This window comes from Rhinichthys klamathensis, unplaced genomic scaffold, assembly GCF_029890125.1.
Source record: "Rhinichthys klamathensis goyatoka isolate OS25496 unplaced genomic scaffold, OSU_Roscu_1.1 h1tg000310l_1, whole genome shotgun sequence".
NCBI classification, from domain to species: domain Eukaryota; kingdom Metazoa; phylum Chordata; class Actinopteri; order Cypriniformes; family Leuciscidae; genus Rhinichthys; species Rhinichthys klamathensis.
The window spans coordinates 1427173-1453421 of NW_026606828.1; the positions used below are offsets into that span (position 1 = coordinate 1427173).

General features: G+C 36.7%; 1 protein-coding gene across 1 annotated transcript in view; it reads left to right on the plus strand.

Annotated features, from left to right (window-relative positions):
- Positions 1–19232, plus strand: part of si:ch211-269c21.2 (carbohydrate sulfotransferase 8) — a 56847-nt gene extending 37615 nt beyond the window's left edge. The window contains exons 3-4 of the mRNA XM_056271039.1: positions 15418–15458; positions 17869–19232. Of these exons, the coding sequence (XP_056127014.1) occupies positions 15418–15458; positions 17869–18948 (1121 nt within the window). The 3' untranslated portion in view covers positions 18949–19232. The remainder of the gene's footprint in view (positions 1–15417; positions 15459–17868) is intronic.
- Positions 19233–26249: the final 7017 nt, after the last annotated feature.

Consider the following 26249-nt stretch of genomic DNA (forward strand, 5'->3'; position numbering starts at 1 on the left):
ATATTTTCCCCCCACATCATTATCATGTTTTAAAGACTGTAATCTTTCAAATAAGATGCTATACTTTCAAATATTCAGGACAATTTGGTGTCATTTCTCACTGACTAATGGTAGTTACTCTGATTAGTTGAAAGCAGCATCCCCTCGCTTCACTTGTCTTGTCTCACTAAATGAAGGGAAAGTATTTTGAGAAGAAAGAAAAGATTTTTTGAAGATGCCTCTGTCTTTTCCACTTTAAACTCTTAAAATAGCTTTGAAAGGTCATGATTTATTTGTTTTAATGCCGATTCATTAGAGCTATAAAGCAATGGCCTGGATAGAATTTCATTGTTAGCCCAGCTAGAATATCAGTTCAAATGCTGTTGAAAGACTCTAAATGTGATATATATATCAACCTTTTAATCTATAATCATGTCATTTAATGTCAGATATGCATTACAGTAAAAAGATGAATTAAGCAGTCTCCAAAAGACGAGACCCTTTGTCTCCGTAAAAAGTACAACATGAAACTGAGTACCATGTCTTTTAGTTTTTTTTTAAGAAAAAAAGCCTACTGTGTATGCTGTACTTTTTAACTGCAAATATAATTTTAATTGGTATTTTATTATCACGTTGTTCAGTAAAAAAAATATAGAATTATCCTCAAAACAAAAACATATACTTGTAAACTTGTACTTGTGCATAATATTGCTTGACTAGGCTTGTTTTCAGAGAAGTTTGGGGTTAGCAAGTTTTTTAAAGAAATTAATACTTTTATTCAGGAAGAACACATTAAAATGTATCAAACGTGACAGTAAAGACATATAATGTTACAAAAGATTTTTATTTGAAATAAATGCTGTTCATTTGAACTCTGTATTAGCAATATTTCCACAAAAATATTAAGCAGCTCAACCGTTTTCCACTTAATTAGCCATAATTTTTGATAATTTTGTTTCTTGCGCAGCAAATCAGCATATTTAGAATTATTTCTGAAGGATCATGTGACACTGGAGTAATGATGCTGAAAATTCAGCTTTGCATCACAGGACTAAATGACAATTTAAAATATAATATAATAGAAGGCAGTTCTTTTAAATTGTGATAATATTTCACAATATTACTGTTTTACTGTATTTTTGTTCAAATAAATCTAAAAATAAGGTTAAGCTAAGGAAACATTTATTAAACAGGCTGCTGTATTGCAGGTGTAGAGTTTCATACAGTGTATGCGCAGTCATTTTGTATCTGTCTTTGCTCGTCCATCTGCATTGGTGCGTATATGTGTGTGTTTGTGTTTGTCTCTGCACGTCTGACTCTGTCCCCATGTTCATCTCCCTACGAGAAGTTTGTGCACTGAGGCTGTTTACAGATTCCTAGCAGACGGTGGTGTGATGTACAGCAATGAGGCGTCGCCGGGTAAAATTGATAAATGGATATGGGTGGGTGACCATAATGGCAACAGTAAGAAATTGGATACTTGGCATTTCCAGATTTAATTTACTGTAGGCCCAGTGTTAGAGTGGTATGCCACAACACACTTTCTCATGACAAGCACCTAATTATTTTCACCCATCCAAGTGTAGACCCCGTTTCAACCATGGCTAGGAAAACAGCTGCCCAACATTGAAGCTGGAGATTGCTGGGATAGATGAATATCACTGCTTTATTTAGACGAGAGAGGTGAACACATAATTACACTTTTGATGTAACTGCCCATATGTTGTAAATGTTCTGTCAGTCTAAATTATAGACCTTTTATTTTTAAATGAGTTTTTTTTTGTTACTTCTAATTACTGTATGATATCAAATTTAGAATATAGAATACATAAATATGTAATAATGTGATGTAACAATGGTGTTCTTTGCTTGTGCTGCTGCTATTATATGCATGATTCGTCCTTTCGGTCCCCTTGAGTCCAGCGGATGTGCTCAGCCTTCCTCCATCCTCTTTTCTCTCTATCCCTTTACTGGGAATTCATTGTCGCTTGTTCCCTTAGGATGTCTAATCCTTGTGTGGGCAGCATGTGCTCAGAATTTCTGCAGATCTGCTCAAGGCCTCTGGGTAACAGAAGCGACAGTCAGAGGTCAAGCCATTTCTGAAATCTGTGGCCTCCCCATTTCATTTCCAATCAGAGTGACCAGTGTGTCAGTTCACCAAAAGTCAGCTTCAGATGACTTCATCCTTATCCAATATTACGTGACAACATCCACTTTAAAAACGAATCACAATTTACACTTCTAATGATGCAGAAAATAATAATCGCATAACTTCATTATAACCCGGCAGATGATCGGCTGCTGGGGTTGAATGAATAATGACAAGTCTTTTTTTAAGGAAATAAAAAAAAATCTCTTGAGTTGGTGCTAAACAACAGAATAATTTAAAACTTGGATAATATTAAATAATTATTGAATAAATGTGAATATCATTTTGTGTTCTGTAGTGTGCCTACAATGCTTGAAAAAGTATCTGCCCCGTCTGAATTTCTGAAATGGTCTCAATTATGCAAAAGGTGTGAACAGGATACTGCACAGTATGTTATAACTTTCTTTAAAAAATGAATGAAGGAGTGTGTCATTGTTGTGGCTTTTGTTCATGACGCATCACTTTTATTTATTTATAGGTTTTGTCTGAAGGTCTGACAACATTCAGTGTAAAAATAGGCAAAAATACAGAAAATCAGATGGGGGGAAAGCACAACTGTATCATTTTGAAACCTAGGCCTATATCAAACTGTCATATACTGTTCACAACATCTAGTGTAACGTGTATTGAACTATGCATATGTGTTGTAAAATGACTAGGATCATTGATGGCCCTGACACCGTGTCCTAACCAGACGCGATGCGATACGATTCCAGTGACAAATAATTTGTCTGTCCCATAGACTGTAAAAAATAGGTCTAAACCCACAGCCAATCAGAACAGCGCGTGGGCGGGCTCTCGGGGCAAGTGCACCCCACCACAGAGTAAACTTGACGGCACTCACAAGAAAATAGACAAGTAGGCTATCAAATGCACAAATATTACAGAATTTAAACATTATTTAAATGCACAGGCCACTGAGTTACTAAAACAATCTTTGTCAAAGAATACACTTGTTTGTTCACAGTGAACGCTCATGTTTCCATTTGTTTAATTTCAAGATCTGAGGTAAATTATCCATTGTTGCTTTTATGACTACAAAGCTGGGAGCACTAAATGATGTTCAGTCACATTACACGCTTTTTACATTAAATAAAGCACATAAACAGTACCTGAGATTATGCCACACTTTGTGTCTGTTGTTCCAGTCGCAGAAAAATAGAAAACCGTTTCTGAAATAGAATCGTCGCGTGTCGCCGTCGCGGCTGGTTAGGACAAAAACTCTGATTAACATGGAAAAGATACCTTTTATCTCGTGTCGCTGGGTCACGTGTAGTTAGGACATGGTGTAACATTACTGAATAAACCATAAACAATTTTTACTAAATTCATAAACTCACACTCCACGCTGAAGGCCAAGTACACACACGCACATATGGCGGGGGTGTTTTATGAGACTGATGTCTGATTTATGAAGAGTGCGTCAGTGAGGACAACAGTAGGCAGATCATTAGTGTTAGATTACGACTTGATCTCTCTCACTTTTCTGTAACACTCATGATGTTTGACAACCAGCGCCTTTCATATTTCATATATTTTAATATATCTGAAGACGCAGTTTATTCCCAATTATTACCTTTCCATCTATGATTTATTTTGTATTCCCAGAATAGGCTCAGTGATCAGACAGATAGATCACTGGAGTGTTTTACCACAGAAATGAGAAATACAATTGTTTTTGTACAGCTTGCTTTTTGGCCTCGATCACCCCTTACCGCTGCACATTTTGATGATTAGGAAGGATGTTTAGGCAGACATATTTTCAGGCTTGCAGTTAGTACAAAACATATCACGAGGGCTTCTAAATGATAAAGATACATAAAGTGTTTGCTAAAACCAAATGATATATGACCGGTCAGCAGTTGCTAGCCGTGTAGTCAGCAAAGTTCTGCTTAAATGCACAGATTGAATTACGCCCCACTGAATAGGTTTGTTACAGCTGAACTAAAGGCTTAATTTATGGCATAAAGATTTCATTCTAATGCATTTCTTCCCAGTGACTATTCTTTTTTTGTGTGCCATAATCTAATACCCCATTTGCATCAGTCTTGTAAGGTTTTAATTAACTGTAAAAGCCGGAAATGAAAGAGCACCCGATAAGCACCCAAGTTGGACTGACCTTACACTGAACCAGGTTGTGATGCTGATTCAGTCTTCTATAATAAAAAAAGGGAAAAAAGGCAAATGTAAAAATAATAATATTAGGGCTGCCAGTTGATTAAAAATGAAATGCTGATTAGTTAGTAAAATTGATCGCATATGTTAAAATTTGCTGATTAAAGACCCCCAGGTGGAGATATTTTCAGACATTACATTAAAAAAGATATTGTAAAAATCATAAATATAACAAAATATATTGTTTGTTTAATTTTGATATTGTTTTGCAGTCCACAGCAATACATTTTGCAATGTATAATTTTTAATGCCCTGTACTCTTTCTTAATTATCTCAAATTAACATGTTAAAGGGATAGTTCACCCAAAAATGAAAATTAAGTCAGTAATTACTCACCCCTTTATGTTGTTCCAACCCCGTAAGACTTTCGCTCATCTTCGGAACACAAATGAAGATATTTTTGATTAAATTTGAGAGCTGGATCACTCCTCCATAGGCTTCCTAAGGGAGTGAAACTTGACGGCCCAGAAAGTCATTGAAGAAAATGTTTAAATATTCCATGTGACTACAGTGGCTCAACTATAAGTTTATCAAGCGACGAGAATACTTTTTGTGCGGAAAAACAAACAAAAATAACGACTTTATTCGACCATTCCTTTTCTTCCTTGTGGGCCTGAGACGAGAGTTCAAGAGATTTCCACGACGCATGCGTGAGAACTGAACAAGAAGTAGTAGAAGAAGAACGTCCTCTTCTCAGTTCTCGCGCATGCGTCGTGGAAATCTCTTGAACTCTCGTCTCAGGCCCACAAGGAAGAAAAGGAATAGTCGAATAAAGTCGTTATTTTTGGGGGTTTTCCGCACAAAAAGTATTCTCGTCGCTTGATAAACTTATAGTTGAGCCACTGTAGTCACTTGGACTATTTAAACATTTTCTTCAATGACTTTCTGGGCCATCAAGTTTCACTCCCTTAGTGCCTATGTAGCAGTGATCCAGCTCTCAAATTTAATAAAAAATATCTTCATTTGTGTTCCGAAGATGAACGAAGGTCTTACGGGGTTGGAACAACATGAAGGTGAGTAATTAATGACTTAATTTTCATTTTTGGGTGAACTATCCCTTTAAAGGCTAAATGTAGAATTCAGAAACCCGTGTTATTAGCGACACCGGTGGCCGTTAAGTGAACTGCAGCCAGCAACTTTCTGCTCATGCTCGCACTCTTGCACACGTAACGTACCAAAAACATGATTCAAGGTCCCGATATACTCACAGCGAAGTCCTTTTTTGTTCTTCACTTATAAAAAAAGTTAGAAATATCTTTGTAGCGGTGTGTTGAATGAACATCCTGATGCCATCCGTGCTGAGAGCGACGGAAGATGAGTATGTAAATATGTGCTGCACACTTTCCTCAATATCAAAATTTCTGTCATGACCACTCTCGGACAGATTGGCATGGTAATGGATATGGCAATGTTAATGTATTTGGTCTTTGTGGAATAGGTCTGCTATACGCTGCTGATGCTGTACATTCATAGACATGCTGCTGCTGCACATGGAACATACATGAAATAACTCCCGTAGCAAAAAAAAGCATGTACAGAAGGGTTCTTTCGACATTATCCTGAACATTGTAAGCATTCGTTTTATGTGTCATTGAACGGAAAAGAGACTCTCAGGAGCACGCGTAACCGTCACATCCTTTGGATTTTCCGGCAAAAATGTCCTTCACATAAAAATCATGCCACAGGCTTGTATAGACAACCTATGAAGTCGTGGAGGGTAGCGTTAAGGTTTCCCAAAAAAGTGTTCAAAGGACAGTAACAGATATTGTTGTTTGTTTTTCAGACAACTGTGCTTGACAGGAGATTCTTCATGTCTGCATTATTTAGGTCTTATGTTTTGGGAAACCAGGAACTTTAAACCCTTGATATTCAGCATGCTGTGATTCACAGCATACATTCTCTGCAGACCTGCAACACAATAATCCTTGTGTCTCTGCATGCAGCAATATCCTGTGCAATATCATTACGAGAGAGAGAGAGGGAAGTTGCTTAAAATTTCATTTTACTGGTATGACATTTTTGTTGGAAGGCAAAGGTTTTTGCCTTTAATATAGAATAGCTTTGCTATGCAGCAGCCCAGATTTCACTGTTTCCTTACGAAGCGCCTCAAGGTCAGAGGAAACAAGACCCTTTCTGAGCCATAGAAATGTTCAATCCTTTCACCTTGGGAAAGAGTAGTCTTCAGACTCGTCTTATTTGTGGCGCAATGTGGATTTCAATCATGGAATAATCCATTTTCATTACTTATTAAAATTGATCCATGCAAACAAAAGGTGGTGCGGATATGTCATCCTCTGGGAACAATTGTAGCTCTCAAGCCTCATAAAATCAAAATCTAGGGCTTAAATGTGGAGGTTGATGTGTATTGGATTTTAAAGGATGCAGATGAAAAAGTAATCATTGTTCAGTTGCTTCAGTTGATGAATCAAATAATGTGGGAGAACCATTAAATAAATCATCATCCTTCATCCCACTCAAAAAAAATATTTTGCTGCTTCTTCAATTTAACTAAAATAAAAACAAACAAATGCATCCAACAAATTAATAGTTCATTCAGTTTACTTAATCCACTTAAGGTCCCAACAGAAACATATTAAGTAAACTTTAAATTTACAATTAGCATAATTAAACCAATACAACTATATTATATTATACTGAATATATATTTTATTTTATTTATTTATTTATTTTTGCTGAAGCCTAAATTCTACATTTGTGTTATTTGGTGCATTCCTCCTACAGCACCACCATATATCTTGTTTTGTAAGGGTGGATTTGTTTTGCAGACATATCTTGGTCTGGGTCATGGTCTGGATGTCTTGGAGGTTTGGACTCCAGCAGAATTCATGTTGTGTTTCAGTGTGCGGACTGGCTCCTCCTTTGTGTGACTCCACCGTGAATTATACATGCTGTATGTGTTCTGGATGCAGATAACAAAAAAGGAAGTCGCCAAGAGAATGTATACAATAGAAAATGAGGGGAAAGCAGTTTTATATCTTGTGGCCTCATTAGTGTAACCGAAATAAAAATTGGGTATTTTATAGGAGAAGTGATAAGTGGAAGGATATGGTCTATAACATACAGCTGTTTGTAAACAGATTTGAGTGTAAATAATGCACAGCCTGGTTTATAAAATATTTCCGTGAGTGAGTTTCTCACAGTAGTCAACCTATGGGAAGAAACAAAAGGCCAAAAAGTCAGGAAAGGTCATGAGAAGGGCTGAAGGTGAAGAAACAGTGTTTCTCAATAAGTTCAATCATAAACCACAGTTCCTTGTCAGTTTCTTTTTGTGTCATATTTTTGAGGTTTTCAGAATGTTTTGGATCTGGTCTTATTTTTTTATCTGGCTTCCTTGTAGCTTTCTAAGAAATATAGCTCACCTAAAAATTCTGCTCCAATGATGCTCTCAACCTGATCATATCATAGAAGTGGTGCATATGACTTGTGTGCTGTATTTCAAGTCTTCTGATATGTGATAGATGTGATAGGTTAGTGTGAGGAACAGACCAAACATTTGTCAAATAATAGCAAGAAAACTCATCTTATTATTGAGCTGTCCTCACAGACTACATGCAATAATATACAGTGCGATTAAACATAATTTGAATGAATTATTCAAAAATAGTTGATTTAGTTAAATTGATGTTGTTATTCCTTAAAATTTTTTCAAAGTTTATCCCTGCATGCAAAGCAGAATTCTCAGCATCATTACTCCAGTCTTCAGTGTCACGTGATCCTTCAGAAATCATTCTAATATGTTGATTTGCTGCTCAAGAAACATTTCTTTTTATTATCAATGTTGAAAACAGTTGAGCTGCTTAATGTCTGTGGAAAATGTGATTTGATGAATGTTTATTTGGTTTGTGACCAAGTAAGGGCCTGTTTACACCTGGTGTTGCGTTTTGGTTGATCGGATCACAAGTAGACGAGGGAGACACATTCTCATTCACACCTGGTGTTTTAATCCGTCTCTTTTGTCCACTTTCAACCAATTCTGTCCTGATTTCTTCGAGGGGAGGGTCTATGGGCAGGTAAATGTATGTTTTTTTTTTATTTGAAAAATATGTTTCCATATAATTGAAAAATAATCTAATGCAATTTACATATGAACGCACCAAAGCCGACGGGAAAACACAGAGAGCAGCAGCTTTCATTTCTGCTCCGATAGAGGCAGGATCACACCGAACGCTGTGTGTGTGTGTGTTAGAAATCAGGAATGGTGAGAGAACATTGTGCTTGGTATGTTTTTCATCTTCGAACCAAACTTGGGTCTTCAGCCGACAAAGTTTAAATCCCAGCCATCTGGCTATAGCGCTTCCCATCATGTTTAGACGTTAGCTCAGAGTAGGCGTCTTTTGCAGCGGTTTGAACACGTTCGACCACATGAGCGTCTACACTATGAAAGCAATCCGGTCAAATGCGTTTTCGACTACCTCTGGAAGTGGTCGATAGTTGACAAGCTCAAGTTTTAGACCTGTACTTAGCGTCATCCACTTGTGATCTGATCGACCAAAACGCATCTTATTACCAGGGCCATATTTAGTCTTTATTGTCACTTTTGATCAAATTAATATGCCGCGCTGAAAAAATTGCACTGACCCTGAACTTTTGAAAGGTACTGTATATGTATCAAATTGAGAGTTTGTAAAATCAGAATAAGATCGAATCGAGAATGCTCAACCCTGATGCAAGCTTGAAGTGGGCTGAAAGACTGTACCAATGTCAAGACAAACTCTCAGCGCTCAGGTCTAGGGGGGGGTGCAAGTTAGTTAAGAAGTCGGTAGCTGACAGCACGAGGTGAAGGAAGGTGGGACATGAATGTTAATCAAGCTAATGAAGTTCTGGAGAGAGCGCAGGCTCGTGCAGAGAGAGGGGAGAGAGCCAGATATCACACACATACACACACACACACACACACCGCAGCTAACAACAGACGGATGTGCCACCATGGGGCCCGCTGGTACACAACAGGAGTAAACAAGTAAACAGCTTACAATAAATGAGTCTCTTTACACATTTCCAAAATGTCTGGGTTAGTCAAGGACAACAGCATTGATGAAAAGAGTGCGTATATTGAAAAAGTAGGCTATTTGTAAATAAACATGCAAGTGTGTCGCCATGGGACTATAATTGGATGTAGAGTCTGCGACGTGTTCATCAGACGGCAGAAGGACACTTGACTGAAAATGGGCCGGATTTGAGCGGGAAATGGCCAGACACAAATTGCAAACTACATTCTTAACAACCATATCCATCAGGTCATCCATCCTTATAGCCATCTAACCGTTCCTCTGTCCAATCAATCACGAAATCTATCACCCCATCACTCACTAAATCCTTCCATCTTGCTGCGATTTGCTCATTTTCCCTCCCTCTCACACAGTTCATTCATTCGTCCCCTTCTTGACGGTGGCAGCCAGAGGTGTTTACTCTTCCTGTGACTGCCAGGTATAAATATTGATGTGTGGACAGCCCGTATAGATGTCACAGTCCTTTCAGAGAGAGAAAGAGAAAGAGAGAGAGAGAGACATTGTTGTGATCCTTTTTGCACTTTAAAGTTCAATAAACGATAAACGATCAACTTTAAGTGTCAGTCCCAGACACTCGCCTAAAGATTTCTCAGACAGAAATCCACTACACTTTAGATTTACACTTTGAACTTCATCATGAAAGTATTAAATAACTTTCATAAAAATGTATAAATACACTACCATTCAAAAGTTTGGGGTCAGTAATATTATTTGTTTCGAAGAAATTAATACTTTTATTCAGCAAGGACGCTTTAATTAGATCAATAGTTGACAGTAAATGCTTTTACATTAGATTTTAAATAAATAATTCTGATTTATTGATTATTTCTTTGAACTTTCTATTAATCAAAGGATCCTAAAACAATTATCACATTTTTCTAAAAAAATATTAAGCAGCTCAACTGTTTTCAACATTGAGAATAATAAGAAATGTTTCTTGAGCAGCAAATCATTATATTAGAATGATTTCTGAAGGATCATGTGACACTGAAGACTGGAGTAATGATGCTGAAAATTCAGCTTTGACATCACAGGAATAAATTACATTTTAAAATATATTAAAATAGAAAACAGTTATTTTAAATTGTAATGATATTTCACAATATTACTGTTCTTTTCTGTATTTTTAATCAAACATTTTGATTGTAAGTGTATTAACGAACACACAATTTTTGGTCAGGGACTATTAAAAAATAAAGTCTGGCATAGAGAACATAACTTGTATTTAACCTTCGACATTAAAGGTGATACATTTTTATATGTTATTACTAACTTTTAAATTCATATTCCTGCAGCCAGGCAACAAATACTTCCAAACCAAGGTGAAATTCTAAAGCTATTTGAAAGAAACACACATACAAATACACACTTATACGCCCACTGTCTGTCTGGCAAATACATCTCAACTTTTTTCATTCTTATAAACATCTTGATTTGATACCTGATAAGCTTTTCTTGCTGCATCTTTGCTTATAGGCCGTTGAAACTGAGCATCCCATATGCCCTCAAGTTGAGTTTATATTTCAAATGAATTTAACTCATCTCTAATGCACCAATTGACTTATTTGCTATCATTTATGGCAATAGACTAAGTCTTCCTGATTTAGTTGTTGCTGGAATCTAACAAGGTTAGACAGGCATACAAATAAGTTGTGTGAAAATGATGGGAGTTTTTCACAGTGCATTCAGTCTAATGAAGAGGACTAATATCAGGAAACCATTATTATAGTCAGTCACAACATCTCACACAGTGTGTGAATGAAGATGTTGACAGCTGCGTATTTTACCACCAAATTTAGCCTCATTATTGGTCTCGGTGGTTCGACACATGATACCTCGCTGCCTTCCAAATGTTAAACATGTTGCTAGAAAGTATGTTATGTAATGATACAATATCAGTAATGGTGACATTTTATTGGGTTTTATTTTGTTGACTTTTTAGTTATAGATACTAACTATTCGAGTGTAAACCTTGCTTCTCTGTTTCTGTCAAATCAGTAGGATCTCATCGTGCCGGAGACTGTCGCCGTGTTTATGACATATTGATTTGATTTTGTGGAAAGCTGCACCGCGGTAAACAAAGAGCTCCTGCATTAGATGTGACAGGCACTCTGCTTGCTTTTGCTCTTCTCTGCATCTTCAGACGTCTGTTATATAACTTTATATGTATACAACTGCACTCAAGCATTAGTGAACGAGTATCTTAATCCATATCAATAGCATGTGGCATAAAAGAACCCAACAAGAGGGTATGATATTTCATATGACGGTTATCTCCTGCTAGTGTTGGGAAATGTTACCTTTTAAAAGTAATGTTATACTATTGCACTTCTCCTGTAAGAGTAACTAATTATGTTACATTTTGTCAAACTTGGCGTGTTTTGCACAGTTGTTATTTTTAACTAAAAAGTAGTTTTCATTAATTGAATTGAGATGCAAGGTGAAATAAGTTACAAATAGTAGATGGAAAACAATTAACTGAACAACCAAATAAGTTGAAGTACTAAAATGAATAAAACAAAATCTGAAATCAAAATAAAGCTAAATATTCTTATAAAAATGACAAAAGCACATAATAAATTCGAAATATTCATTAATACAATAATAATTGTACTAATAATTAGTCATAGTTTTGCTTAAAAAGATCATTAAAATTGTGTTGTATTCATTCATTTTAATCAATTTAACTCTAACGTCTAATTTTAATCACCGTAAACAACATTTTAAGTGACAAGAAAGTGCAATATTATTCTAAATAGACAAACATTTCTAGATTTTTCTTGAAAGAGTACAACTCAGTTTTTGTTGCAGTTTCAAGACTTTTATGTGATCTTGGACTTTGTAGGCTCTTGTTTTCCTGTTTCCTTTGTTCCCTTCCATGTTCATCGTTATCACCTGTGTCTTGTTTAGTTCCTCATTATCTTGTGTATTCATTGAGATTATTTCTCTCTGTTTAGTGTTGAGTATTGTCTTTGCCATGTGTGTGAATTGATCACGTTTCTCACTACCTGGATTATGTCTTTTTGTTAATAAAGTAGCTGCATATAGATCCTTATCTCCTCTTCCTTGCCAACACTGCCATGACAATTACTTCCAAAAAGTCCTTTTATGTTTATATTACAAGGAATGTGTTAGAATGCCCTTCGACAGTGTCTTTTTCAGCTTCTTTTATTAAAATGTAACTTTAGGGCTTGGCGGGTACTAGAGCATTCTAGAAGATCAGATGGTGGTGGGACCAGTGAGAGTCCCTTGCTCCATGTTCCTGCTCTCTTCCCGGGATTTGAGTTATTCATAAGCTGTGAAGTCATCAGGAGCGAGGCTGTCTGCAAGTGCTCCATTACCGCCAGCTCCTACCGGGCAGCAGCGTCGCTCTTCTGCTTCACCTCATGTCGTTTAGGTTGGCCATCTCTGATCTAATAGAACTGAGTGATCTGCCGGTGCAGGCAGGAGGGAGACGCACAGCAAAGACATTAGCTGTTTACAGGGATCGTCTGTTATCTTTCACACAATCCCTCCTGCCTTCTCCTTTCCTCCCTGTCTCACCTCCTCCCACTCAAGTGAGAGATCTTGCAGACCCATAGAGCGTGAGAGAATCGCATGCAGTCGGGTCAACGCACAAGGCTGTGCATCCGTGCGAGCGCATACTATCTTTTCATCTTATCCTTTCATTCTGTGCCGCTTGATATTCATTTTTAGAACTTTACAATAGAACTTTAACACCTCTAAATTGTAGCAAGTTCAGTTATAATTAAGCAGTACCACTAAATACATTTGACTGACTCATTACAGAAAGAATAGGTTCATAAAAAGTCATTTGTTTGCAAATAGGACGTTGTTTTGTGTAGGAAACACCGGGTTATAAACGAGTTTATATTTTAGGTCATGTGACTAATTTGTGACCAATTACATTGCAGTGTAGAGACCTGAAGTGTCATGAACGAAGAGTTTCAGAGGAAGAGTAAATGCCGGTTCTTGCGGAATGCATTTTTGTGTTCACTGCTGTAAAAAAAGACATAATGGAGTCAAGTTAAATAAGATCAACAGAAATTCGATATATATCTATTAAATAATGCCATATAAATAAGACTTTGCAACAAAAAAAAACAGTCATTGGGTATTATTTATACAATTTACATTTTAAATACAAATATTAACATAAATGAGAAAAAAATATAATTCCAATGTCTCATTATTTCCATTTTTATGAACCAGCCAGGAAATGGTTTAATTTTCAGAATATTTGAATATAGTGAAACATTATTCAACGTTTTGTAATAGTGTTTTTAATATCATTTGTAATGGTAATTGCTCACTATCACTTACTATTATTATAACTTTCCCCGACCCACGTCATTTTTTTGAAATATGGTTCAATTAATAATTCATGACTAAATTAAATCATTTACATGGGCTTATACATGGTTGATTCACCATATAAACTTCGATAATATTTTGTTTATCTTGCAGTGTGGAAAATTTACTTTGACAGGCAAAAAATAAAACTGCATAAATAGATAAATAACACGTTTCTCAATTACAGACATGGATGGGCCCTTCCTTTATTAATGGCATATTTTTGTGACACAAATATGTCGGTAATGGTATACAGTATGCGTTGATCCTTATCCTGGTATACATTCGCACACAGCATTGCGGCCAGATTAAGTGAAATAATGCATTATGAAACAAGTTGTGCAGGATAAAACAGGCTCACCAGGATTTTGTGAATTTATGAATAAAAGAAAACCATGAATATTTTGCAGATTCTCTTTGAAATTCATACCCTCGCTCATCTATGGGAAATTACAACCTATACAGTGTCCTCATGACAAAATACCTTTCAAATCAGATTAAATGTATTTTTCAGCAGTGCAATGAACTATTGTTTTCCAGAACTTTGTGACTCTATATGTTTATTTGTAATCATTCTATACACTATTTTATTAACATTGTTATACTTTTGATGAATCAGTCAAAAACTAAAGAGGCAGAATATTAAACAAGAAAAATTTAGGTCAGGATTTTATCCATCAGGAACTGATTGATTTTTTTAATTGTGTTGTAAATAGTCAATAAACAGACTATTGTGACTAACAGAAAAATCACTCGCTCGCTGTTCATTCAGGCTGTGGTGAACTCAATAATAGTGATTCAAACCACACCGGTTATCGACGAGTTTATTGTTTTGGTCATCTGACTAATTTGTGATCAATTTAGTTGCAGTGTAGAGACCTGAAGTGTCATGAACACTTTTTAAAAGTTTTTCTATGTAAACGTGCTAGACGGACATTAGATTACAAGGACAATTATTCTTTGGAATAATATGCACCATTGAATCGTTCACAGTAAGACAGCAAATAGAGTCAGTTTAGATTTAATGTATAAACAGATTACAGTACAGTAAAAGCGTCTTCTCCTTCTCCTGGCCTGTAAATAACCTGCTGTAGCTCTCAAACCCAAGTCAGGGCACCGCCTGCAATGAATCTATCAACGAAAAGTGTCATGGCTTTGGCATCTAATCGATGCTAGTCTCTGCCCGTCCATAGGTCAATGTCAAAGCATTAAGACATCTCTGCCAGAGCTGCAAAGTCTGATTCAGGATGACTCAAGCCCTCTTTTAATCTCATTCCCCATACACTTCGCCTGCAAACTTTCCCCATGGTGAATACTAAGGAATATCTTTCGACACACACCTCTGTTCGTACACAATAACCTTTGATGTCAAGATGATGTTTGTCAGGCTGCTGGGAGACCATCTGGAGCTGCTGCAAGCAATAGCACATAAACATTAGCAGTCGGCCACAGGAGTCAACCTCCCTCTGTCCGTCCGCCCTTTCTCTTCACTTCGTCTATGAAAAATCTCAAGCAAGGACACCACTTCACTGAGCCATATGCTCCTTTATTTCAGCACATTCGGGTGGAATAACTGCGGTTTCAGTATAACTTCTCGTTGGTTGCACTTTGAATCTAAGCAGCTCAATGGAAATTCCTGAACCCAAAAGTTCACTTTCATGGTACGTGGATTGTAAAAATGGATAAGCCCGAAATGTCATCCTAACGTTCCCTCTTTTTCTTTTCCCTCAGGTGCAAAGGTCACATTCTCCCAAGTGCAGGCCATAAGGAAGGTAATAATGTCCACAAGTGCCTGCTTCACATCATGCGCTGTACGGCTGCTGGAATTATTGTGCGCTACCACCACTTGGTGGTTGCCATTGAAAAGACAAGACTTTAAAACCACAACCCTCTCTAGTAAATGCTTATTGAGCCCATGAAATTTTAAAATTTGACCTGTAGTTTGTCTTTTAGCCATGTGAATTTTTGATTATTACTTTCCTAAAATACACTTCACACTCTCAATACACTTAAAGTTGCTGCCTTAAATTTTTTTTAAGTACAATCAACTTGGATGTTTAAGTCATTTCAACTTATGTTAAATTAAACTGACTTTAAAAAATGTGTTAAATCTTGTATAACATAAAAAAGTAGAAAATTACTTAACTTATTTAGTTGAGTTAAAGCAATGTAAAAACACATGTTGCCATAACTTGTTGATATAATTTTTTACAGTGTAGTTTATTCAATTTAATTTGCTTGTTTAATTTGTCTACTAACAATATCCAGCTGAGAATTCAGACTGAAAGCCAGTGCCATGACGTTTTTTTTATATACATTTTTTCGGAATAAAATGGCAATACTCCTTTTCCTTACTTAGAATAACTTCATAGCTTGTATTTATGTATCCTAAACCTAAATATAATATTTTTAAACATTTGGAAAACAATTGTGTGACAGCTTTATCATGGCTTTTCATAGTTTAAGATTAAAGGTCTGGGTGGGCAAAACAATTTTTTTTTTTTTTTTATCGTTTTAATAGGAACATCATATAACAAAAAAATAAATAAAGGTTTGGGTAAAAATCAACCCTGATAAATGCCCTTGTGGAAAACCAAAACAAAACCAAAACAAACAAATAAATAAAAATGAGCATAGCCTACTTTTAAAAAGAGTACTTATCACGGAAGTTTTCAATACTTTAACCCTTAAAGACCTAGACCATTTTTGGAGCACATGACTCGCCTGCTCTTTTCTTTGTTTTTCTAACCCATTATAGCAGTCAGCATCAAGTACCATATATCATTTTAAACAAGAGAACTTGATGTTTCAATCTAGCTCATTTAAATGACCAATTTTACATTTATTTTGTCTTAGAATGGATAAATTTACCAGATTTAAGAAAAAAGGCAGCAGATTTCTTTTTTTTTTTTTTTACTCAGCTCAAACAAATCCTCCTGAAGTTTGGATTTTTTCCTTTAGAAAGTTGTACTTGGATATTCTAGATTTCCAGATGAAATTTTTACTACATGTAACAATCCCTAAGCAAGTTATAGCCATTTATTATAACATTATTATAGGCGATTTTCAGTGAAAATCTGGTGTTATTTACAATGTAGATGTGTCCAAAAAAGTTCAGGAAGAAAAATAAATAGAAACATTGTAATAGAGCACTGAAGCAAATGTGACTTTATATATATTTATGTAGTTTCAACCGATCTGGGCTTGGGGGTGGGACTAAGCATCAACAAACTGCTCGTTTGGCTCAGAGGAACAAATCACGTGGGTTTCTTTGACGAATCAATGCTGATCAAAACTTGATGATGCAATCACATTCACTACGGAGCATCTGAATGTCCAATCGCGATGAACCCGATACCAAAATAAAGCCGGCAATCTCCTCTTTTTTGGGACTTTTTAAAGCATACAAATTGAATTAGTGGTTCAAAAGTTATTAAACATTTAAGAACAACAGTTATTTTTATGCCGCCGGCGGCCGTTTAGGTCTTTAAGGGTTAAAAGAATATACTTGTGTGAACTTATGTAATTTTTTTGTATGTTAATTGCAATTATATGAAAATGTTTTATAGTTTAAATTGTATGTTTTAAATGCAATTAGCTGACCTTAAGAGTTTATTTTTGAGCCTCTTAAGTAGGACTTGAGTATATCTCTATATGGAATTTCATTGTACTGACAAGCATCTATGGCAAATATATACTATAATGTTATTTCAATTAAAACTTTTGTATCATGTATTTACACATTTGTAATTAGGAAGTTGCAATTTAGTACAAAATATATTAACTTTAAATGTAATATTGAATAACACACTACAGTTAAAATAATTTATAATATAATATAATTAAGTACTTTTAATGTGCTTTAGTTTGTGAGTCAACTCATCAAAATAAGTGTGCTTCTTTGAAACACAACAAACATAATTATTTAAAACGTCTTTTAGAGTAAATATTTTAATCTGACATTATTGCAAAGTGTAATTTTAAAAGTGTACTTAAGTGTGTTAAGAAACAGTCATGAAATTAAACAGTTTTTATTTGGCCTTTTATTTCATTAATATTATATTATCTCCAAATACAGTCTTTAAAAAAAAAAAAAAAAAAATTATATATATATATATATATATATACTTTGAAGAAACACAACTATTGTTACTGACAGGACTCTTATTCTCTAACTTTCAGGAACAGTGTCATTATTGTCTTGACAATGACAGACAGTCTGATCCAACAGAAGACAACTTTCCTAGACCTGTGCAACCAGTCCAACTTCCAGTCTTCCCAGGGGTCCAGCGTTCTTCTGTAATCAATCCCAGAGACATTACTGCTTCCCATGTCACAAAGAGCCACCGCAAACTCCTCCTTAAGAGCAGCCCACTTGTCCAGCAGCTCAACGCTGACCCCCCTGGCCAGATCAGGGACAGTCCCGAGCGAATGACTCGGGTGCAGAGCTCCCGTCTGAGGCTTATGAGGGAGGTCTGTGCCAAATACACAAGCGGAACCGCTAAACAGACTATAACCCGCATGCACGTGTCCCGTATCTATGTGGAAGACAAGCACAAACTCCTCTACTGTGAGGTGCCAAAGGTGGGCTGCTCCAACTCGAAGAGGGTGCTCATGGTGCTTCAAGGACTCGCTTCATCCACTGGAGAGATCAAACATGACGAGGTGCATTATGGGAATCACCTTAAACGTTTAGACTCATTCAATCAAAAGGGCATCATCCGGCGTCTGAAGACCTACACCAAAGTCCTGTTCCTGAGGGAACCTTTCGAAAGGCTAGTGTCTGCTTTTCGGGACAAGTTCGAGAGTCCAAACTCGTACTACCATCCAGTGTTCGGGAAGCCCATCATCTCAAGATACCGCAGCAATGCGACGCAGTATGCCTTGCGCACAGGGGCGGGTGTGACCTTCAAGGAGTTCATCCAGTATTTGTTAGACGTGCATCGGCCCGTTGGCATGGACATCCACTGGGAGCCCGTTGGACATCTCTGCAGCCCCTGCCTGCTGGACTATGACTTCATTGGGAAATTTGAGACTCTGGAGGAAGAAGCCAATTTCCTTTTGAGAAGTATTGGTGCTCCTAGCAATTTAACATTCCCTAGTTTTAAAGACAGGAACCCTAATGCAGAAAGGACATCTTCGGAAATCACAAGGAGATATTTTGCACAGCTAAATGTGACAGAGAGACAAAGGACATATGACTTTTACTACATGGATTATCTGATGTTCAACTACTCCAAACCTTTTGAAGATTTATACTGAGGCCTTTTACAGTTACCTGATGAAATTTCTGTTGGCCTGATGTTCATATTTTGTCTTAGTGAGGGTATTTTATTACTTTAAAATGTTGTTTATTTGTTAACAAATTTTAATGTTAAATATTAATCACACTCTATATTTATATCTGCAGGCTGGTCCTTGCGTTTATCTTGTTATTTATCAAACCTATTAATTCTATTCAGTAAGAAACACTTTAAAGGGATAGTTCAGCCTTATGACATTCCGAACCTGTGTGAACAAAAAAGTATTAAAAATATTTTAAAGAATATTTCAGCTGTTTTTGTAAATACAATGAAAGTTAATGGGGTCAAAAACACTGTTTTACTCGTTCGCCCCCAGGTGGTTGGTTCCAGTATAGGTCATAAACCCCACCCTCCCCATGAAGTCTAATGGGGCATGATGGAAACTAAACAATCAAATTACACTGCAAATAATTTCTTTCCAAATATGTTTTCTGTCATTTTAGGTCGTTTTTATCACGCTGATTTAAGTTTAAGTGTTCGTTTTTTGAAATAAGTTTGGTCTTAGTTCGTTATTTGATGCTATAAAAACGTGAGTGTGACTTCATGATCTCTAAACGAAGTAGTCACCGAGGCACCAACAAACTGTTTGGGGGATGGTCGGCAGGAGATTGGAGCTTCAACTTTAATTTCTACATGTCCATAACTGTTTATTTCAGACAGTAAACTTTGTACTAACCGTTACTGCACCGGTCCCGCGTTCACTACTGCGCAGAATCCGGTCCCAAATCTGCGCAAGATGTCAGCGCCATATTAGGACTTTGGCGGCTTCACTTCTTTTACCAATAGAAAAAGAGAGTGAAGAGGGGTCGTCCATCTTATTTTACAGTCTATGGGATAGACAGAGAGACTAATATTAGCGTAGATGCCATTCTTCTTCTTCAACGATTTAACAAGTACATTGCGTGTTATAGGAAGTGTTTCCGGTTGCGGACCGGTTGACCTAATTTATGCAGCCTAACATTCCTTTAACGGATGTGAATTATAGAAATGTGATAGTGTTATGTGTATGCCAGGTTTAAGAGATGTGTTTTTAGTCTAGACTTAAACTGACAGAATGTGTCTGCCTTCCGATTAGTGCTAGGAAGGCTATTCCAGAGTTTGGGTGCTAAATAGGAGAATGATCTACTACCTGCAGTCGATTTTAATATTCTAGGTATTATCAACCTGCCAGAATTTTGAGATCGCACTAGACGTGAAGGACTATAATGCTCAAGTACTGGGGAGCTAAACCATTTAGTGCTTTGTTAGTAATTAGCAAGATTTTAGCAAGGGAGCAAATGCAGTGTTGATAGAACCGGGCTAATACGGTCATACTTCCTGGTTCTAGTAAGAACTCTTAACTGTATCTGCTGCATTTTGGACCAGTTTATTTCTTTCCACAGAAGAAGGTAAGCCATACAGGTTTGGAATGACATGAAGTACAAAATGAGTACAATTTTTGGGTGAACTATCCCTTTAACACAATGTTGTGTGTGATTTGGCTCAGTGTGTCATGTTTTCTCAGACTGCATAATAGAATAGAATACAGAAGAGTGTCTAAAGTTTATCATGATGTTATTAATTAAAGTGTTGCAGGCAAGTGGTTTTAGCACTAGTCCAGATTTAAGTATCACTTTACTCAATACAACATGCCGAAACATTTTCAACATTACATTTGCAAATTGTTGCTGGATTTGGTCTGGTACATCTGATATGATAAGATACATTTTTTTGTGAATGTATAAGAACAATTTGTCTAAAGTATGTCGTGTATTTGACCTGCTACACCTTTGTCTTACTTTCACATTTCTCATATAATGACGTTTTCTTTATATCAATAAATGTTAGCACCATCTTTTAATGTAAGTAAGATGACTCTCTGCATTATTGCCTTTTTTATTGTTGTAACAACGTCATATAAAATAGTGATTTATAGGTTCCTAGTGTAAAGGATGGACTGGAAGCTCTGCAGAATCTGAAGTTCCTCTATTACTATTGCAGCTTCACTTTCATGCCGACTTTAACATTAAGGTGGATATGGAAGTAATGTAGCCCATTACTACGGGGTATTGGTCGATAGCGCCATCTGGTGGTTTAATGTTCCTTAATATTTGGGGCCCTATCATGCACCTGGCTAGCCTGGTTAAAACCAGACCATTCTCAGTTGTAACTGAGTTATGGTCTGGCAAAGCGTCATAGACAAATCATTTCCAGAGGGGCGTCACCAACGGACGTCGCGGATAGACCTAAAACCCAATCAGAGCGATGAATGAGATGACGTATGCAGAGCGGCGGAGAAACATCTCCGAGTGTTGTTCTTTGCTCGGTTTTTAACAAAAAGGAAACGTTCAAATCGCGTAAAACAGACACGATGGCTGATTCGAACGAGTGATGTTCGACGGCGGCATCCATCTTTGTAATGTAGGCTACAAAATCTGCTTAAAAAAAATTCCAGCGCTGTCGTTATCGTGTAAAGCCCGCCCCAACGTTTCTGATTGGTGCTTCGATTTCGACGGATTGGAAATGGGCTTGAATGAGCTCTTTGCCAGACTAACTTTCAGAGCAAATCTAAATTTGCCGGAAGTTGTCTGGGTTTTCCCAGGCTAACACCTGGCGCAATGCGGCGTGACAAGTGTTTTTTGAAAGTTTCAGCCCGACGCAGTTATCATTTTCACGTCCTGCGCCACGTTGTTTAAATAGCAAATGCATTTGCACCCATCTGTGCGCCCATGGGCGTGCTGGTCTGAAATTGAGGTGTGTTCTGGCGCATTGTTGGGGTGTTGCTATTTTGAGGCAACTGAAATAAAGTCCGCCATTGACCAACTGAAACCTGTTCTAAAGTCAATGACTCAGTATTTTTTTTTTTTGTTAATTTAAGGGCGCATTCGTAATATTGCTCTTATAGGCGGGTGCACAACGCGCGTAAACTCTGCTTATTACACACACAGGGATGCCCAGCAGCACACAAACATGCCAAATATTAAAAAATAAAAGGATTACAATGTAAAAGATTATTATTGTGTACATAAAGATATGGTGGAATCTGGCTTGTCCCGTAGAAGGTCAGTTTCCTTTTCTGGAGAAGCGTTCAGTCTTCCTACTATCAAATTCCGCCATGTAAATAGCGAATCCGCCATGGCACGAGCGCAACTGGCTTTTAAAGGGAATGGGAGATGAGACTCTGATTGGCACGTTATGCCCAAAACACACCCATTACTCATTAAGAGACACGCCCTAAGTGCACTTGCGCCATGCGCTTTAGACCATGCGCTTAAATCGTTAAAATAGGGCCCTTGCTGTTATCCATGGCAATGCTGTATGTGAGAGCGCTCATCCATTTAACTGACGTCTCTCTATCACTCGTGTCCTGATGAAGCTGAAAAAAAGAAAAATGTATATGTCTTACTTATGTTTTATCCTTTACTTATGTTTTATCATTTCATCATTTAGATCTTAAATATCGTTTAATCAAATGTAATCATCACATTTTAGGAAATCGTTATTATCATGTTGATGTGTTTCTCATTACTATCATTTTAATGTGTTTACCATTATTATAATTTGAAATGTATGTTTTTCTTTTATTAATCTTTATGCCTCAAATGTAGCTGATTGACTTAGGTTGAACTTTTGTACTTGGTGTTTAGATGAGCTCAATAGTCTATAAGTTTCCAATAGACAAACCACAAATACGTGAATGTCTCAGAATAAAGTGATAAACGAATATTATCTCAGCTGATCATCTTGCAGAAGGGACAAGTTGTGCCATTGTTCTGTATTGTATTGTATTAAGATTAACAACTTTCTGACACCTTTGGGGTACCAGACAATGTGTGTACGGTCCCCCTCCACGATGTGAATCCACAAAAGAACGATATATATTTGTCGTCAGTGTCTGCTCAATGTTTTAGTAAATAGGAACTTAGCCCTGTTCTGATAAGCATCTGCATAAGAGGGAGAATATTTTCTGTAATGCTCAGTCTCAACTTGGACGAGACCCTGCTCCTTTGACAACCTGTCTTTTCACTCTCAAACAACTTACCTTTAGGCAAGAATATTATACTCAAGAGTGTTTGAATTATATTTTACTTAGAAATATTAGAAGTGGTTTTAATTGTTCATTTATGTTTTTTTATTAAACTTTTAATCTTGATTATGAATGAATTACTTTTACTCTTCATTTATTGATTAGATTGTCTGCTGTTAAGAAATAAAAATTGACTTAATCATCTGACTGTATATCCTCCTTGCATCAGTCTGAGTTTAAAGTATTAATAAAAGGGTAGGTTGATAAGTTGACCCGGGTGACCTACTTCTTCCAGCGAGATTCTGAAGTGTGCATGCGATGGACACTTTACTATCCCATGAGGCCACGGGAGAGGATTTGTGAATGGCGGTGAAGCGTAACCATAGACAGTAAAAGAGAGCTAACCTAACTGACGCTCGTAGGTCACATGATAATGACAACATGGCGAGTGTAGTAGTAGGCTACATCCAGATAACATTCATACTACACACACTCTAACTATATAGAACGTAGCCTACTTTTTAGCAGTCATTAAGTAATTAGCTACTTTTCGAAATTAGTAGCCTACCTACTCAAGAGAGTAGCCTATGCCAGAGCCATCTCTATGGCCTATGGCTCTGGCCTATGCTATTTCGGACGCAGCCATTCAAACGCAACTGCCGCCATCTTGCGTCTCAGTTATCAAGTGACAATGACCTCAAAAGATTCACTGTTAATAATAATGTTATCTATTGGTGCATTGTTCATCTTGTTGCTAGGCTGATTGTTTTGTTCATTTTTTTAAATTTATTTTTTTCTTTGCAGAAGCGGAAAATAATATACAGGTAGGTTATGAAATAATTTGAAATCAAATGAATAGGTCATTATTTATTAAGTCAATGTTTGCTGAACACTTTACCCTGCATCCTGAGCTTCAGTTTAGCAATTGCTAGATAGATGAGACATTAATATTTTTATAAGAAGCCTTATATATGTTCTGCTACTTTACCCCAGCACTGGAAACAAAAGCAGCTAGCAGTCTAAACTGGTGTTGATCTTTACATCTTGTCCTCCCACTCCAATAAGTCCTCTGCCGCCTGGAGCAACTGCGGCTTTTTTAGCTCCACCCCCTCGTTACCCCCTCCTTATCTCCCAGGGCCTGGGGCTTTGACATCCTGTTCTCTCACAATCTACAGACTCAAAGGGCACATCAAATCAGCTACCATTTGTCACGTGGAAGACAGAACAAAGAAAAGCTTCATTTTTCTTTCTTCAGCACCAAAATCATATTTAAAAAGGAGGGTGTGGGGGGTTGAAAAGAGAAAAATTAGTCTCTCTGTATGATTGGGTTTTGGAATGGAAGGACCTGGAGGCAACCAAATAAGCTCTGAACTAACTTTTAGAAATTAAGTTATTACAAAAAGACTATGGAAAATCTAATTACCAAAAGAAGTAGACAAAATGCAACAGCATCAAAAAATGTTGAAAGTTGTTTTCAGGTGAGAAGGTGAGATGTTGAAATGATGTTATTCTGTCATGTCCCGCAGATGGCGCTGTGGTTCAATGAGGGACACAGTCAGACATCATCTGAAAACGACTTGCAAGAAGAGAAAATATGCATTTATGGATGTTGCACAGGTTATTACAATTGTCTCGCTTGGCAAAATGTTGTCTCCAAATAACTGATCATATTAGAAATACATATACATAAAAAATAAGCGGATACATAATTTAAATAATATCATTTAAATGTAACTCTATAATTTAAATACTATTAGTGGTTATAAATTAAGAACGTTAATATTAATGTACGGATCATTGAGGCTAAATTAGTTCATGGGAACTGCGAGAAAGTTTTAGATTTAGCTTTAGATGCTATATTGATACAGGGCGCTTTTGTTTTTCTTTCTTCAGGCTGTTTTTGTGTGTGTCTCAAGCTCAACTGTAAGACCAGGGATATAGTAATGTAACTCAGATATATAGTTTGTTGGCGTGATGCACATGATTAGGATAACCATTACTCCCCTCATCTCTCTGTAAATTAAGGAAATGAAGTGCAGGCGCTCGAGGCAACATTCTAAGCTATTTAAATCTTTAAATTTACATCTTCCTCCAGCGTCAAGTAATTGAACTAACTCCGGGCTTGTTCCTTTAATTGAACAAAAATATCTTGTCTTCCTGCTGCTCGTCTGATGTGGGAAACTAATTTCAGCCAAAGGCGAGAAAGAATTCGGCTGTTAAGTCCAAATAGTTTGCAACATATTCCTGTATACAAACAGATTTGCTTTGCTGTGTTTTCACTCGAGAATGTGGGCTATTATGTCGAAGGTGATAACATTAGCTCTGTGCCAAAAGATTATTGAAGGTAATTGGAAAAGATTTTTTTAAATTCAAATTTGTGACAAGAAGAGCTCTATCACGTTTCCCTTTTGCAAAACTAAAAACTGAACTGAAATAAATTAGGCCTATTTTATTTGTAATTATTTATTTATGGAAATCTTAATTCATAATTTGGTCTCGTTTGCCTCCGTTAGTAGCCTACTGTAAATTATTTGAATTCCCAGCACGTTTTTAAAAGCGTTTTTAGGTCATGCTACTCCTTACGCAAATTAACCATGGTTTTATTATAGTAAAACTAACTAACCATGTTTTTTTGGCGGATTGATACCATTTGTATAACCACAGTTTTGCTACAAATAGCCTACCATATGGTTCTATGGTTAGTGAAGCAAAACCATGGTTAATTTGCGGTTATCATGGTTTAACTGCAATGATGGCAGAGGCCTACAATAGCCTAGTAAACCCATGGTTAAATTCCGTATGAGTTTTCAACATTTTATTTGTCACTTTCTTTGCTCCCAAAAATTATTTTAAGACAAAGCTTTCTTAAACTTTGGCATGTTTTGTTTTTGTCGTAAACATATTGACATCTGACGTTACACTGTAGCCTACGCGACATCCTAATCGTTAAATATTTTTCAGACAATTTCTAAAACGTTTTGTTTTAGTTTATTAATTAAGTACTGATTTAGTTGCCGTTTTCTTGAACGTTGTGGAATTTTTTTAACGTTTTTAATTGGCGTTCAGTTTGGTCACTGGTTGGCGCCAGATGTCAAGGTACAGCACATTTTCAAGAGAAGTAGAACACTGTAACAAAAGGGCTAAAACTGTCAAATATCATTTTTGTAAAATCTTTTTCTTTCCAGCACAATGAGCCTGTCTTCCACCTGAAAGCTGTATGCCATCGAGGCAGAGACATCTCTATCTAGCCGCGC